Here is a 14,664-nt window from a genome sequence, read left to right on the forward strand (position 1 = left end):
CCCGCCTTCCAGGCTTCAAAACAACACTAAAAGGGAAGCACCATCACGCTCAGTAATGCTGTAAGTGTTATGCATCCACATATATATATGTGAGATCATGAAAGACTGATGATGTCATTGTCTAAATGTAAATGTATTGTAAGCAACACAAGATATATAACAGTCATTTACTTGCTGAGACGTTGCGTAAAACAACAACAACAACATTGATGCGTATCTTTGCGAATTTCTTTTCGTGGTTGTACAGTAATTCGGGACATTTTCTAGTGGTTTTACGGCGTATACGTGCGTATCACGTAGACTACGCCACTGCCTGACAGTGCAAGTGCAGATCCTCACTAGGTGCATCAACAAAAAAAAAAAGAAGAAGAAGAAAAAAGACAGAGAGGGCAAGAGCGCTCCTTGCAGATCTGGCTTCACTGCATGCACCCCACGGGCGACCTGCCTGTGAATTCATCCCAGGAGACGCACTAACGTTGGCCTTAATAACTCAAAGTAATTGGCGCGGCGGATCAGCCGAAAGGCTACCGAGGAGCCAAAAACAAAAGTACCATTCATATTCATATTTCTTTATTTTTGACAGATTCACGACGAAGCGCGGGGCACGGAGATTTAACAGAGGAGGGAGACGACGGGAGTGCGCAGTAAATTGCGGGCGCGTTGTTAGCTTCGGCTCTGCTATTGTTAGCTCTCAACCACGGTGCTTGGGGTGGGGGTGGGGGTGGGGCGGCACACGGATACAGATACCCTGCCTACCGGCAAAACTCAGAGGTCGGAGGGAAACGAAAAGTTCGAGAGAGTCGCACTGAGGGGAGGCGGTAACTGACGGAAGTCTGTGATACACTTCCTTAGTCAGACTCACAGAGTCAAAGCCAAGAAAACCCCGAGGTAAAAACACAATTTGAGTTCGGTTTGATTAGTCTTGACTAGTCAAAGTATCATATAAATTCTGTAAAACACAACTTCACTCCTACGTGGCTAATGTCAACATATCAGTCAGTTGGCCAGATGCTATGCTAGGTGAGCTAACTTCCGGTTAAAGGAAGTTAGCTTGAAAGGCAGTTTTGGATTTGACCATGTGCATGTGAGTGTGAATGGTTGTTTGTCTTTGTCTCTATGTGGCCCTGCGATGAACTGGCGACTTGTCCAGGGTGTCACCCTGCCTTCGCCCTATGACAGCTGGGATAGGCTCCAGCAGACCCCCGAGACCCTGAGCTCAGGAATAAGCAGGTATGGAAGATGAATGATGAATGAATGAATCAAATATTGTCGTTTAATTAACACCGTTCCCAAATACTAGGATTGTGAGTGATCTATCTATCTATCTATCTATCTATCTATCTATCTATCCAATATGAATCCACAGCCTGTAATTTATCTCATATATTGCAGAGGTTCTTCCTCCCTTATTACGAACCTGGGTGGAGCTCCGCGGCCTGCGCAGTCATGACGTTGGCAGGATCCTGCAGCTGATAGGCCGCCGTGGTACCCGTGCCGTCCACGCTATTCGAAGTCATGTAAGTCCCGTAAGTGGAGGCGGAGTAATACTGGGCATACTGGTTTTGGCCGAACGTCGTGTATGAGGGATAGTCCTGTGGAGAATAACATAAGCGGCCGTTAAAAAAAAAGTAGACAGAATGAAGGGAAACGAATGGAAAGGAAATGTGTGATGTTTCCCCAAAACCATCTCAAGTGACTGCTTAATCAAGACTGTATGCGTTTCCTCTCCATTCAGTCATCTTTCATTCCCTCCTCATTCTCTATTTTACATGTCCAAGACTATTAAAACCTGGTGTTTCTGCATTTTACTGGGGCGGGTAAGAGGGGCTCTTTATGAGCCTACTCTCTAAAGCTGTCACTACAGCCATCTCTACATGTCCTTGTAAAGTTTAGTGTGCGCGCACACACACACAAGCACACACTTGCACGCACACTAGTGTACAGACAGTAATGTTTGTCAAAGAATGCGTTTTCATTCACTGTCGTCACTTTGATAAATCAGCCTCATTCTCCATTGTTTTTTCTTTTCTGTTTTATGTGTGTGCACACCCAACCACATTAGCCAAACCCTGATTTTCTCCATGTAAACAGTCCTATCTATCATAATGATTGATCCTTCCACCCATGTATTTTACTCCAATACAATACGGACGAAAGGGGAAAACTCCTCCTACACTCAATCAAAAAACATTACTCTATTTGCTCTTTTCAGAGGTTTTCATAGAATAGCCGGGTGTTGTGTAGATTGTGACGTACCTGCTGTGTGGCAGTGTAGTTGGCGGGGTTGGAAACTGAGTTGTTGGTGGCGTAGAGGCCTGAGGAAGGAGTGAAACTGGAACCTTGGGGCAACAGGAAGGTGGAAACGTAAGCATTTTACCCCTCTTGGGCTGGAGGGTTTTCAATTATTTATTTTTTTCATTTTCTCGCAAAAACGCAACAGGCCTGAGAATATTTCCCCTTGTTTCACGCTGACCTGGCATCTGATAGGGCGAGTATGCCGTCTGTCCGGGCTGAGGTGTGGTGAAGCCGGGGCTGTAGCTGAGGCCCGTCTGCAGAGGAGACTGACTCTGAGTCAGGCCGCCTTCTGTCTTAATGCCAGGGAGCATCACGCCGAGGTCTGCCACCGACGGGCAGAAAAGGAAAGCCTGTTTAGTTATGCAGCGATGCAGCAGAACATGCAAAAGGCTTATCAAATCATCAGTTAAATATTCATCCTTTGGCCACCCTGTCGTGCTTTATTTGGCAACTGTGTTGGACAAAAGTAGAAAATTTTGTTTCTCTGCTCTTGCACACAGCTGGTGATGCACTTTACGTATTGATGCATGACTGCATCCCACCCACGTTATCGTACCGTAGGTGGACAGTCCGTATGGTTGTCCACTCTGGGGGTAAGCCGTGTAGACGGTGGATTGCTGCATGCTGCTGAACTGCGGCTGCCCGGCGTATGTCGGCATGGGGGGGGCCGTCGGCGTGGACAGGATGTGGGGGTAGGGCCTTAAAACAGAGAAGGCAAAAATGCAAAAATGCAAAAAGGCAATTTAGGGTCCTTGTGGGAGAAACCAAAGTAGCCACACGCACAGAATTTGCCAACAGGGAATCTGAGGCAACTATCACACTGCCTTCATTCCAACATTTTTTTTTTTTCAATCTCAAAAATTGGTAGATTTAGAGTTAATAGTTTTGCGCTACGCCAAAACAAACCAGCTACATGCAGTGGAAGCAAGAACTGAACTGTCAGTGAGTCAGCGAGGACACAGCAGGACTGTCGCAGGTACATTTACACCTCTTTCTGTGCAGTATGAGTATGTGCGCGTGCGAGCTAGAGGACTGGAACACTTACTTTGATGGGTAGAGTGGTGGCGAGTACTGGTGGGCAGAACGAGGGCTGTAACCACTGCTGGTGACCACTAAACAAAGAGCAACAATGGGGGAAAAAAAAAATCAATCAATCAATCAATGTAAAGCGTCAGCAACAATCTTTTCTGCAACTCGCTTAGGAAGTTGAGGCTACACCCCCTCCACCCCCTGCCGCCAGCGACCCCCTCGGCGCGGCCCCATCGTAAAACATGAAGTCTGCGGTCATTGAGATGTAAGACCGCAGCACTGACAAACACCCCGCTGTTTCTCAACCCGCCCTCTCTGCAGGGGGGCGCGCGTCCAAATAAGAAAAGACATTTGTTAAAACCGTCTTCTGACCCCTCCACCCCCCCCCCCCCCACACACACACACACACACCAGTCTCTCGCCCCTGTGCCAGGCTTGCAATGACGTAATCCAAGGGCAGGCAATGCTTCATGGGATTAAAGCTTTCAACAAGCCCACCGCTGAGCTGTGATGGATGATGGTGTTTGTGCGTAGCTGGGCTGACCAACATTGACATGGCGGGTTTTTCTCTTTCTTTCTTTTTTTTCTTCCTTTCTCCCGATGAAATATAGGATATTGCAGAGCTCAGTTGTAGACAAATGTGTGTTTCTGTGTGCGTGTGCGCGCGTGTGTGTTACCTGAGCCCGTGTATGTGTCCAGCACCGTGTCGCCTGTTGTTGTGGCTGTATCGCTGTTGTTCATAGGCTCTGTTTTCACTGCGGAACGTAAAGAAAGATATGTGTGAAATGCAGGCCACGCACACGCACACACACACACACACACACACACACACACACACACACACACATACACACACACACACACACACACCAGGGAACTCGGTTTCGGAAAAAAAAATCCCATTTGCTGGGTTCCCTTTTTTTCAGTCTTTATTATCACTTTTATCAACTAAATAAATAAAAATAACCTAAACATTCAAATGAAAAAAAAATATTATGCATGATGATGCTCAAGCCAAATCTCTGTCAATCTGCATTATTTCCCAGTGTAGATGTCACTTTGCAAACCATGCAAGCGTAGCATATCAAAACACCGCAAACTCTGGCACCCCAGAAACCTTATGGCAATCAATTGCTGTTGAATTTTACACAACTCTGTTGGACATGGATTCACACGCATGCACTTGTGTACCATAGTCTTTGGAGCCTGCAGCAGGGGACGGGCTGCTGCAGCCCAGCAGCCAATCAGCAGTATTAAGGACTGTCATGTTTTCACCTAAAGGAGTGCAAGGTGGGAAAATGGTGGGGAGACAAGACTGTGAGGATCAGAGGTGAGTACAAGAGTACCATACACGGTACGTACTGTTTATTTATTTATTTATTTTTTTGAAAAATACAATAAAAAAATAAAATACAAATGTTTTAAACGGGATTTGATTTAACGTGAGTTTTTATGGATGTGAGCTTCAGGTAGCTCATTCCTATTTTGTAAACTAGTTCTTGTGCTGTAGTTCATTCTAGTGCATGGTATAGTTCCTAGTTCGTTTGCTAGTTCTTCTGCTGTAGTTTGTTCTAGTATCTAGTTAGTTCCTATTTTGTTTGCTAGTTCGTGCACTGTTGTTTGTCCTAGTTCATCATGTAGTTCATAGGTTGTTTACTACTGGTAGTTCTTCTGCCATAGCTTTATCTAGTGTCCAGCTACTTGCTATTTCGTTAGCTAGTTCTTGTGCTCTAGTTCATCCTAGTACATCATGTTCGCTCTTATTTCGTAAGCTAGTTCACGGGATGTTTTGCAGTTTGATTTACATCAGGAAGTATGAAAAAGAGTTCCAATTTATAACTTTCGCCAGGGCTCGGTCCCGAATTATCTTTCTGGAGAGTTGTTCTGAAAAATTATTAATATACAACAAGAGGCTCTTTTTTGGCTCCTCGTTTTACTTTTTTCTCTGATCATAATTAAAACATCATCACCAGTGACCCTCTGCAGACTTAATTTACTCCGTTAACTCCTTCAGGGAGCCACAAAAACCCACCGGATGAGCCCTAATGAAGACAAATGAGTTGCCATGGAGATGGCCCGCAGGCCAGAGCCTCTCGCTGATGTCAGGTGAGGAGAATGCCGGGTATGTAGTTTGTTTTGGCTTGGCGAACATGTGGCCATGGCCATGTCTGCTCCAGTCATTAGCTGTGAGCTCATCATAAATGATTTAATGTGCTCTAGCATTGCGAGTCAAGTCCGTCCCGAGGAGCCCGGCTATTTCAGCAGAAATGCGTCTGTTGACACGCTGAGTTGACAGAGACGCCGTATCTCACTTTTTCCATTGCATTGCTATTTAAAGTTTCTCTCCCCGTTCTCATTAAAATGGCCATGGATCAAAGGATGGCACTCGCATCCAGCGCTGTTACATCAAAACCGCCGCTGTCAGAACTGGATCGCGGCCGTCAGACAAGGGGGAGAACAAAGTGAGGAGAAACACAGACAAAGTCAAAAAATAAGAGGGAAAAAATGAAGGGGAACAGAGGGGAGGGGGGGCTCACTGGTGTTGACACGGACGAGAGCCGAGACACTTTAATGCTCTTGTAAGAGGGAATAGTTTCCAGTGGGAATTTGGCCTGGCGTTTACTTCTATATGCTCAAACACGCAGTTTGCCAAGTGGTTTGTGGAAGGAGAGCAGAAGCGCTCCGCTGTGTGTTTATGCACATTCTCTGGCGGTTTTCGCTCGAGTACTCTTGCCAGCGCTTTTTTATTTTTTTCGGGGAGGGGTGCACGTGCTCGTGCTCCCTGTGCCTCGATTAGCTCTGCGGAAATGGTTTATCTGGACACACGTTGAAGATCTCTTCACTTCAACTCTTGTGGACGGTTTGTGTGACATTTCATCGAACCCCTCGGCAGGCTGCGATTTGCTCTGTGCGAAAACTGGACTTGCTGGTTCAACGAGTAAGTGATGTGATCTAAACAAGGCTTTTAGTAAGCAGTGTGTCAGCAAGCATCAGCATAGGATGCACACCTACTTTATCTCTTGCTCAGACCCTAATTAAACCAATTTTTTATCATCTTCTAATAATTATATTGCCAGTTAAAAGTTTCCGTTTATCGTCATAAAAGTGGAGATTCTTTTTATTGGGGTAAATGTTTGCCAGTAAACCATCACAACAAAATAGGGCTTAGTAATTTATCATAGCTCTGAATTGGCCCAAAATGTGCGGCCATATGCCCGAGTGAGTTAGGCTAAAGACATAAAAGTTGGTTCATTTGGGTAAAACTCAATAGTGATGGTGGTGAACAAATACAATGATTTCCCCTTCAAAATGTGTGAGTGTTTAAATTTTTATGAAGTAGTAGAATAGCACAATATCAGTCTAATGTTGAGGGTTATAACTCCTACGTACATACACATGGATACTAAATGAATGTAAAAATATGAAGAAAGAAAGAAAGAAAGAAACGAGAGTGCGGACGAAAGCACCAAACACAATTGACTATTCATGACTGCAGCAATAAAACTTGTCCTGCCTCCTCACCTCCTGTTCCATTGGTGGTGATGGAAGGGCTGCCAAGGTTGCTCTTGTCCAGCTTGGAGCCTGTCGAATCTCCACCTCCCACGCTGTTATGAGGACTGGCTAGGTCCTGCATTTCCATAGACCTGCGGGGGAGGGAGGGGGGGGACGGGGAGACCGAGGGAGGGAGTGGGAGAAAATGAGACAGCTGTGATTTCTGAATGAGGACCAGAGCGATGGCCGTGCACTCCCACAGCTGGGAATCCCCCACCTCTGCGTGTTGTTGTGCTCGGGGGGCCCCAGCGAACACGTCCAGCGAAAGACCGCGTCCGCGGACATTCACTCAAACACATGTGAGCACATGCAGTAATGTCAGCGCTCGTTGTGCCAGCAAGCGATAGCCAGTGTGTGTTTGCAGGCACTGGACATTATCTACCGGTCTGCTGCCTATTTAAGAGAGAGCACAGCGTGTGTCTGTGCAGTTCTGGGCTCCAATACAAACCCATGGCCTGCCAACGTGCTTCAGTTTTGCAGTGTGTTTCACATGCATGACTTGCACGAAAGAGCACATAAGGTGGTGGCTGTGCGCGTGCGTGTGTGAGTAGATGGGCGGAGTTGTGTACAAGGTCTGAGATAAACACGGTCTAAGCAACTGGCTGGGTTACGAACATACTCAATACCTGTTACACACTACCTATGTTACTGAGTAATTCCAGCAGATGGCGGACCACAAATTCTCAATTTTTGTATCGCTAATGAACGGCGCAGTTGTTTAGCAGTTCTGTGTCCGATTAATCCTGTTATCGTGGCTAAAAAAAAGAGCAACTAAAATGTCGGAAAGAGGCATCGTTCAGATTTTTTGAGATGTCTCATATAACCAAAATTTGCTTCTATATGACGCAAAACTTTATTGTGTCATTCTCTGCAACTTTTGCGGCATACTCTACGGTGGCCCTACTGTTCATGTCTGTGTTGCAGCTTGCCGGCAACACAACGTTATTAGGTTGTGCGTAATGAACTGCACAATACACAAGGGTGCTACTTCACGTCGTTATCATGTAGCGAGTCAGTTTGTGTGCACTCAGTAGCTCAAGTGGACATCCTGAGTGTGTTTATGTGTGTGTGCTCTCACCCGTGCCGCCCGTAGCTCGCTCATAGTTGTGCTTTTGTGCGAGACATCAAAGTGAAAATTGACGGAGACAGAGGAAGAATTACAGAACGGTGTGGGCTGACGTTCTATCACTCTGTGTGTGTGTGTGTGTGTGTGTGTGTGTGTGTGTGTGTGTGTGTGTGTGTGTGTGTGTGTGTGTGTGTGTGTGTGTGTGTGTGTGTGTGTCAGTCACGGTCTGGAAGTAATCCATCCCAATGCTATGGGCTGATAGCATCATCACACATGACTGCAACCCACATTCAGACTGACAGGTATAAACACACGGCTTCCAGCGGGAAACTTCAGGGCCTTCAACGGCAAAAAAAAAACAAAACAAAAACAAAATAAAAAAAAACATACTAAAACAACTCTTGTCTATCAAAAATGGGAAAAGAAAAAAAAAAAATCTTCCGGTAGAACATTCATCCTCTGTACATTCTGAACCGTAAACAGAGATCTCTGTTTTAACATCAACAAATGCATAATAGTGGACAAGATATTGAGCCAAGGCCCGACATCAAACGAAGCCCTTTAAGCATGTCTGCTGCAAAAGGCAATAACAGGGACGAACTTTTAGAGTTTATTTTCATTCCATGGCCTTCTCCTCCTCCTCCCCCTCCTCTTTATCCGTACTTTTGTCTCCCAACAGCAGGAAATAATTCAGTCTCCCCTTTTTATTTCACGACTCTCGGGGCGATGGCAGGAGTTGGTGTTTCATAAACTCCCCTCTGCTTTTCACATCATGTCTGGTCATTGAAGAAAATATGCGGCATCCTAGTGTGACATACAGTCTGCTATGTCAATAAATACAGCCAGCGAGTCAGGGTTTCTCATGTTTGAACTAATAATTCTGTATGCAGTCTGAAATGCCAAGTAAAACAAAAAAGCCATTACATTTTAAATTGATTTACAAAGGTCCAAAAGCCCTGAAGGTCCTGTATTCTACCAATTTTCCAATCTTTATCTTTTCATCAAAGGCTTGTTGGGCCAGGCTTGTGGATCTCAAAGAAAAATGCGTTATTAGCCCTCTGTTTACAGCACACAGCTGCCAGACCTTCCACATGTTTGCAAGTGTGCAAGAACAAGGTGGTCTCAGAGGGCGGAGCCATCACCTGACTGGGGGCATTCCAACAAACATGGGGGAGGTCTTATGAGGCATAGGGCTACTGGTGACATCAGAAAGGGCTTCAGTTGCAGAAGTAAAAGCTTTAGCCCAATTATTCTTTTATGGCTGGAAATTGTCTGCGTGGATAATGACCTCAAACCCAATGCAGTCTCCTATTTCTGCAACATGGACACACACACACACACACACACACACACACACACACACACACACACACACACACACTCTCTAGTAAAAAGAGTACCTTGTGTCTGAGGGGTCCGGATCATGAGATTCACTGAGTGATTTTTTCACCTGCAGAGAAAGCAGAGCAGAGGAAATGTTAACGAACATTCAGTGCATTTTAAGATATTGTATCATGCAATAAAATGATCTCACAGCCTTAGAAAAATATGTGTCAATCTAATGTTCATGTCAAAACTGTAAGATGGGCTCCCTTAAATTAATTGTTTATAATTGTAGGTAAAGAAAAAACAATTTCAGAAATCACAAATCAGTGAGCTGACTGCACGCCTGCACTTGCAGGAACGGCCGCCACAGAAGCGCTAACCGGCGTCTTAGCATTAACTTTCCCTTGTTCACCCACGACCCCGTTCCGTGCGCAGCTTGAGCCCCCGTCCCCACCCCCCTTAAAGGGCGGAAGGGTCACGGCTGGGTCATGTTAGGTCATGGGGCCTCACTCCACACCCTTTAACGGGCCGCCGGGGGACGGCAGGCGGAGCCTTGGCGCGGGAGCGTGCATTTGTTCACGTCAGTCAGCGCAGCCCCAAAAGACTTTTTTTTTTTTCAAAAAGGCAAAAAACCCAAAAACATCACTCCTTCTTCTTTAGCGCCGTTCCTCCGCCTCAAAACACTGTCAGGTTTTATGTGGCGGTATTGGGTTTTGTGGCGCGAGACGGTGGCGGTACAGCGGTTCTCTATTAAAATTCCTTCCTCTTATTTTGGAACAGGAACTAATTAGAACAGTAAATGCAGGGCGGAGCCAGGGGCCAATGTGTACCAGCTGCCCCGTAATCACTGTGTCAACACACTGTCAAGGTGTAGGGCACGCGTGAGGTGCCAAACACACACACTGACCTACACACACACACACACACACACACACACACACACAGTCAGCAGATTAAACCAATCACAAGGCAGGTATATGAAGAAAGTAACCACTAAAGCAGGACGTGTGCTGTGCAGTTATGGTTCTGATTAGGAAATCCTGCTGCGAGCGAATAAGAGTCAGCACTTAGCTGTTTAAGACAGGGGTCAAAGGTCAGACGGTGCCCTCATATAGATTACACACGCGCACACACACGCACAGAGGCCACTTTCATGTCGCGTTTCATGCTTTGCTGAAATTTAACAAGGCTGTCACTCACGACATCGGCGGCGCGGCCGTGAGAAACTGCAATCCACATGTAAACGCACACGCGCGGCTGCGCGCACACACACACATGCGGGCTCTCGCGCAGCCTCCACGTGCGCGCACTCACACATAGACACCACACAGACAGACACAGACAGACACATATGTGGGGGCACACAACCGGGACTGTTTCTGTCTCAACTTGATCTGTAAAAACACGAGGCTTTGATCGGCCAAAGCTTTTAAGGTTGTGCTTCATCCGCGCAACGCTTTCTCTGGGCTTCGGCCTCTCCGTGTCGCTTGCGTCTCTCTCAGTGCGGTGGGGACTTTTCATTCATTTTTGCAGCTAGGCAGGAAAACCAACTGTTTATTATTAGTTGTTCAATACTTTGACCGTGAATATTTTGAAGATTCCTGAGGAGAAAACTCGCTGTGACCTGCCTCTGCAGGTCTTACAGTAAAAAAAAACAAAATACATATAAAAACAAAGAGCTTCCTAATGTAATCTTAGATGGCTGGGATGCCTGAAGGACCCATTTGTGTCATCTGAGCCTTTTGAATGGGGTGACCTATGACCCTGTTGGCTGGGTGACGGACCTGGCACACAAGCTGCCCCGGCCCAGGGTTTCCCTGGGGGGTAAATACAGGTACCCTGGATAATTAGCACGAACAACAATGATTTATTTTAGGGAATCACACACTGCTTTGTGTGCATTGTCACTTGATAAAATGTTTCACCTGACGGACCAAACACACGAAACGGAGGCCGGATTTGACCTGTGAATGCGGTGATAAGAAAACAGCGGGTGCGAGTCAGTAACGTCCTCGGGACGGTTTTCGATGTGCTTACTTGTTTTGTACATCTATTCCGAAAAACAGGCCAAGCGAGAGAAATGCGAGTAACGTTTAACGAGTGAAACTGTTACCTGTCAGCAACCGTTTTTTTTTTTATGGTTTGCCAGCAGGAGGAAGAGGAGAAAATGAGTTGGAGAATGCGACAAAGAGGAAAAATAGCTCTACGTGTTTCTGGTTTTAACCCAGCCCATTTGCAAAGGGATATCTGATACCAGGTATAGTCACACACACACACACACACACACACACACACACACACGCGGCGCACACACACTTGCATCCACATAAATGTTAAATGTTGGCCTTAAAATTATGTTGTGTATTTTTTAAGACTGATGCTTAAGGCTTCTATTGATTTATTAAAAAAAAAAAAAAAAACTGCAGTGAATTTCAATAACTGTAAAAAACAGATTTACTAGAGAGAACAAAATAATTTGCGTTAAATAAATTTCAACATAAAACAATTCAACATAAGAAATTGTAGCTTTTTTTTTTTTTATCCAATTTTGATAATGATTACATTTCAATCACACAATCGCCGGGCAAAGAGATGCTGCTGTCATCATAACCCACTAACCTCGATCTGCTCCCAATTTAAGCATGCTGAGACGCGTTTAACACAACAGCCAACCACCTCATAAACATCAAATATATTTTTCTGAAGGCAGTAACGAAAGAAAAAAAATGTGTTGAGCAACAAAAACAACAACCGACGTGCAAAGTCATTAAAAAAAAAAAAGGAGGTTGAAAGCAGCTCTTACCTCAGTGTGTAATCAGCTCAGTCCTGCGCTCTCGCGCAACATCACAGAGTCCCACACGGTCCAAACACTCGGGTTTTTTCCCCCAAAACTAACACAAACCAACACAAACCCACACGACCGTTGCCCAGACTGCAGCTTCCTGCCGCTCTACCTGCCACTGGCTCTCCGACCCTGGGCTGTTACGTTTTTTTCAAAAAAAAAAAAAAAAAATGTTTTCAGTTCTGCTCTACAGAGTTGCGTCGCATTACTCTTCTGCTTCCCTCTTTGCCGTTCTGTCCCTTTTCGTTCTGAGCCAAAAAGGCAGTGGCGGGCGGGGAGAGAGAAGAGAAGGAGGAGAGAGAGAAGAGTGGAGTTGCTCACACGCTGCACTCCTCTGCCTGCTGAGGTGAATCCATGCACAGCGTCTGTCCTCCTCCACTCCTGCACTGGCCCAGCATTTCACTCGTCTTCTCTGCCCTCCTCCACTGCCTCCTCCTCCTCCTCCCCACCATTTTTTCCAGCTTTACCCCTCTCTCTAACTCTCTCTCTCTTCTTTCCTCTCCCAGCTGTCACTCACAATACAGACCTACTCAACCTTCATATGCAGGGACAAAGAGCTTTCAAGAACTAACGAAAAGCAGATGTAGTTTGTTTTGTGCAATTTCTACTTCTCTTTATTAGCCTTTTTTAAAAAAAAAAAAAAAAAAAAGATGTATGTGAATGAGCTTCAAGTGTGCACACCAAGCCGTCAAGATCATTCATGGAAACGTGTTTGGATGTAATTTTTTTTCTGGGCGATGCAAAGTCCTTAAATGAAAAGCACGTGTCTGTGTGAGCGTGTGCGCTGGACTGATGGTAGCATGATAATCTCCACGGAACCGTAGACGAAGAGTAGGGATGGTGTAACAGCGGTGTCCCGCTGTGGAGCAGAGAGCACAGGCCAGGACATAAACGTCACACCGTGCTGCTCCTTACGCACACAGACACATACACACGCACACTGTGCCCTGTCTCACCCACACACTCGGCCCGTGCTAATTGGAACCACACCGGTTGAACGTCTGTTTCCCTAAACCAAGTGAAGTGGAGCTCAGCCGCTCCACAACGTCCGCGGTGCGGTCGAGACTCCGACTGAAGATACTGTGGTTTCCGATGTGTAACGCACACAAACAGGGAAAAAGTATACCAGTTATTTGAATAATTCATACCAGCAAGAAAGTCCAAGAGTAATTTATATATATGTATGTATATATATCTATATCTATATATCTATATATCTATATATATGTATATATATATATATATATGTATATATATATATATATATATATATATATATGTATATATATATATATATATATATATATATATATATATATATATATGTATATATATATATATATATATGTATATATATATATATATATATATATATATATGTATATATATATATATGTATATATATATATATATATATATATATATATAGATATATAGATATAGATATATATATATATATATATACATACGTGTGTGTGTGTGTGTGTGTGTTTATCTATTTATCTATATATCTATTTCAAGTACAATAGCTCAGACAGTATTTATATTACCTTTTACTCGTGGTAATTTTTTGTCAATGTTCTCAATTTGTTAAAAATCAAACCCTCATAGTTGCGTCTACAAGAAAGGGGATACTGTGATATTTCATGCCCAGTGGTTTTTGCATATGGATTTTGTTCACAAAACTTTTCAGGACCAAACAGAAATATTTTACAGACTAAAACTAAACAATAGTGATTACAGGGTACATTTCAAGGGTACTTCTACATGGGCTACCTGGGTTAGTTTATCTAGGAAGAGTCTCCCTTGAGATCCCTAATTTTAACCCCTGATTTCCCCTCTTGGGATTAACAAAGTTCCGCCCATCCATCTAGTTGAATAAATGAACGTTTTAATAGGACGCGGCGCAGTTTGAACGTTACTGCGCGTTTGCAGTTAAACAAGCAGAGGAGGACGGGGTGCTGAGTGTACACAAGCTGAGAGACCAATTTGGATCCAGGGGCCACTGTCGACTGTGCACCATCCACATTTAGCCCCCTGCCCCCATCCCCCACTCAAAATCCCAATAAACACCCTGATTGATAGGCTGTCAGGGACCCGAGCGCCTACATCGGTGCCGACCAAACTGGTGAAAGTGTCGTGGGTGCATGTCGAGCTGCTCTGGGCGTCGGTGGGCCTACGTCGAGCGCTGCCTGTCAGGACAGATTAGGGTGTTGTGGAAGCGCTTGACAACTCAAGCACTTTATTATTAGCCAGGCAGGACCCCATCAGGAGAAGCAGTCGTCCAAAAACACCCACCCCCACCAACCACCCCAATGGCGAAATACCTTCAGAGCGACAAGCGGCGGAGGGGAGCGCGGCCGGCGTCCCAAAACACGGCGAAAAAGAAAGAGTGAGATAGAAAGAAAACAAACCGGTAGCGCGTCCGTTGCGAGTCCACCGAAGCGGTGAGGTGAGCAGAGGAAGCGGGCGGCACATTAGCACGCTAAACGACAGGACTCGGCTTGGGTTTTTGTTGACTTTAGGAGTGTTTGAGAGGCGTCTGCCGGGAGGG

The 14,664-nt window shown here is 45.2% G+C and overlaps 1 protein-coding gene and 1 long non-coding RNA gene across 5 annotated transcripts in view; one reads left to right on the plus strand and one right to left on the minus strand.

Annotated features, from left to right (window-relative positions):
* eya4 (EYA transcriptional coactivator and phosphatase 4) overlaps positions 1–14,664 on the minus strand; it is a 35,865-nt gene that overhangs the window by 7,501 nt on the left and 13,700 nt on the right. For 2 of the 4 annotated variants that reach the window (XM_076044585.1, XM_076044584.1), the window contains exons 3-11: positions 9,343–9,392; positions 6,847–6,968; positions 4,516–4,599; positions 4,002–4,079; positions 3,341–3,407; positions 2,852–2,994; positions 2,474–2,617; positions 2,257–2,339; positions 1,418–1,592 (exon numbers count right to left, since the gene is read on the minus strand). In XM_076044585.1, the coding sequence (XP_075900700.1) occupies positions 1,418–1,592; positions 2,257–2,339; positions 2,474–2,617; positions 2,852–2,994; positions 3,341–3,407; positions 4,002–4,079; positions 4,516–4,599; positions 6,847–6,968; positions 9,343–9,392 (946 nt within the window). Of the gene's footprint in view, positions 1–1,417; positions 1,593–2,256; positions 2,340–2,473; positions 2,618–2,851; positions 2,995–3,340; positions 3,408–4,001; positions 4,080–4,515; positions 4,600–6,846; positions 6,969–9,342; positions 9,393–12,071; positions 12,495–14,664 lie in introns of those variants that run through there. The other 2 variants (XM_076044587.1, XM_076044586.1) reach the window with 2 other exon arrangements.
* Positions 1,389–11,525, plus strand: LOC142900345 (uncharacterized). The gene is made up of 4 exons (XR_012928883.1): positions 1,389–1,517; positions 4,521–4,654; positions 5,339–5,430; positions 11,418–11,525. It is a non-coding gene; the product is annotated as an uncharacterized LOC142900345 (long non-coding RNA).

Source organism: Nelusetta ayraudi, unplaced genomic scaffold (assembly GCF_046127955.1).
Source record: "Nelusetta ayraudi isolate G7.1 ecotype Tasmania unplaced genomic scaffold, CSIRO-AGI_Nayr_v1 ptg000082l, whole genome shotgun sequence".
Classification (NCBI taxonomy): Eukaryota; Metazoa; Chordata; class Actinopteri; order Tetraodontiformes; family Monacanthidae; genus Nelusetta; species Nelusetta ayraudi.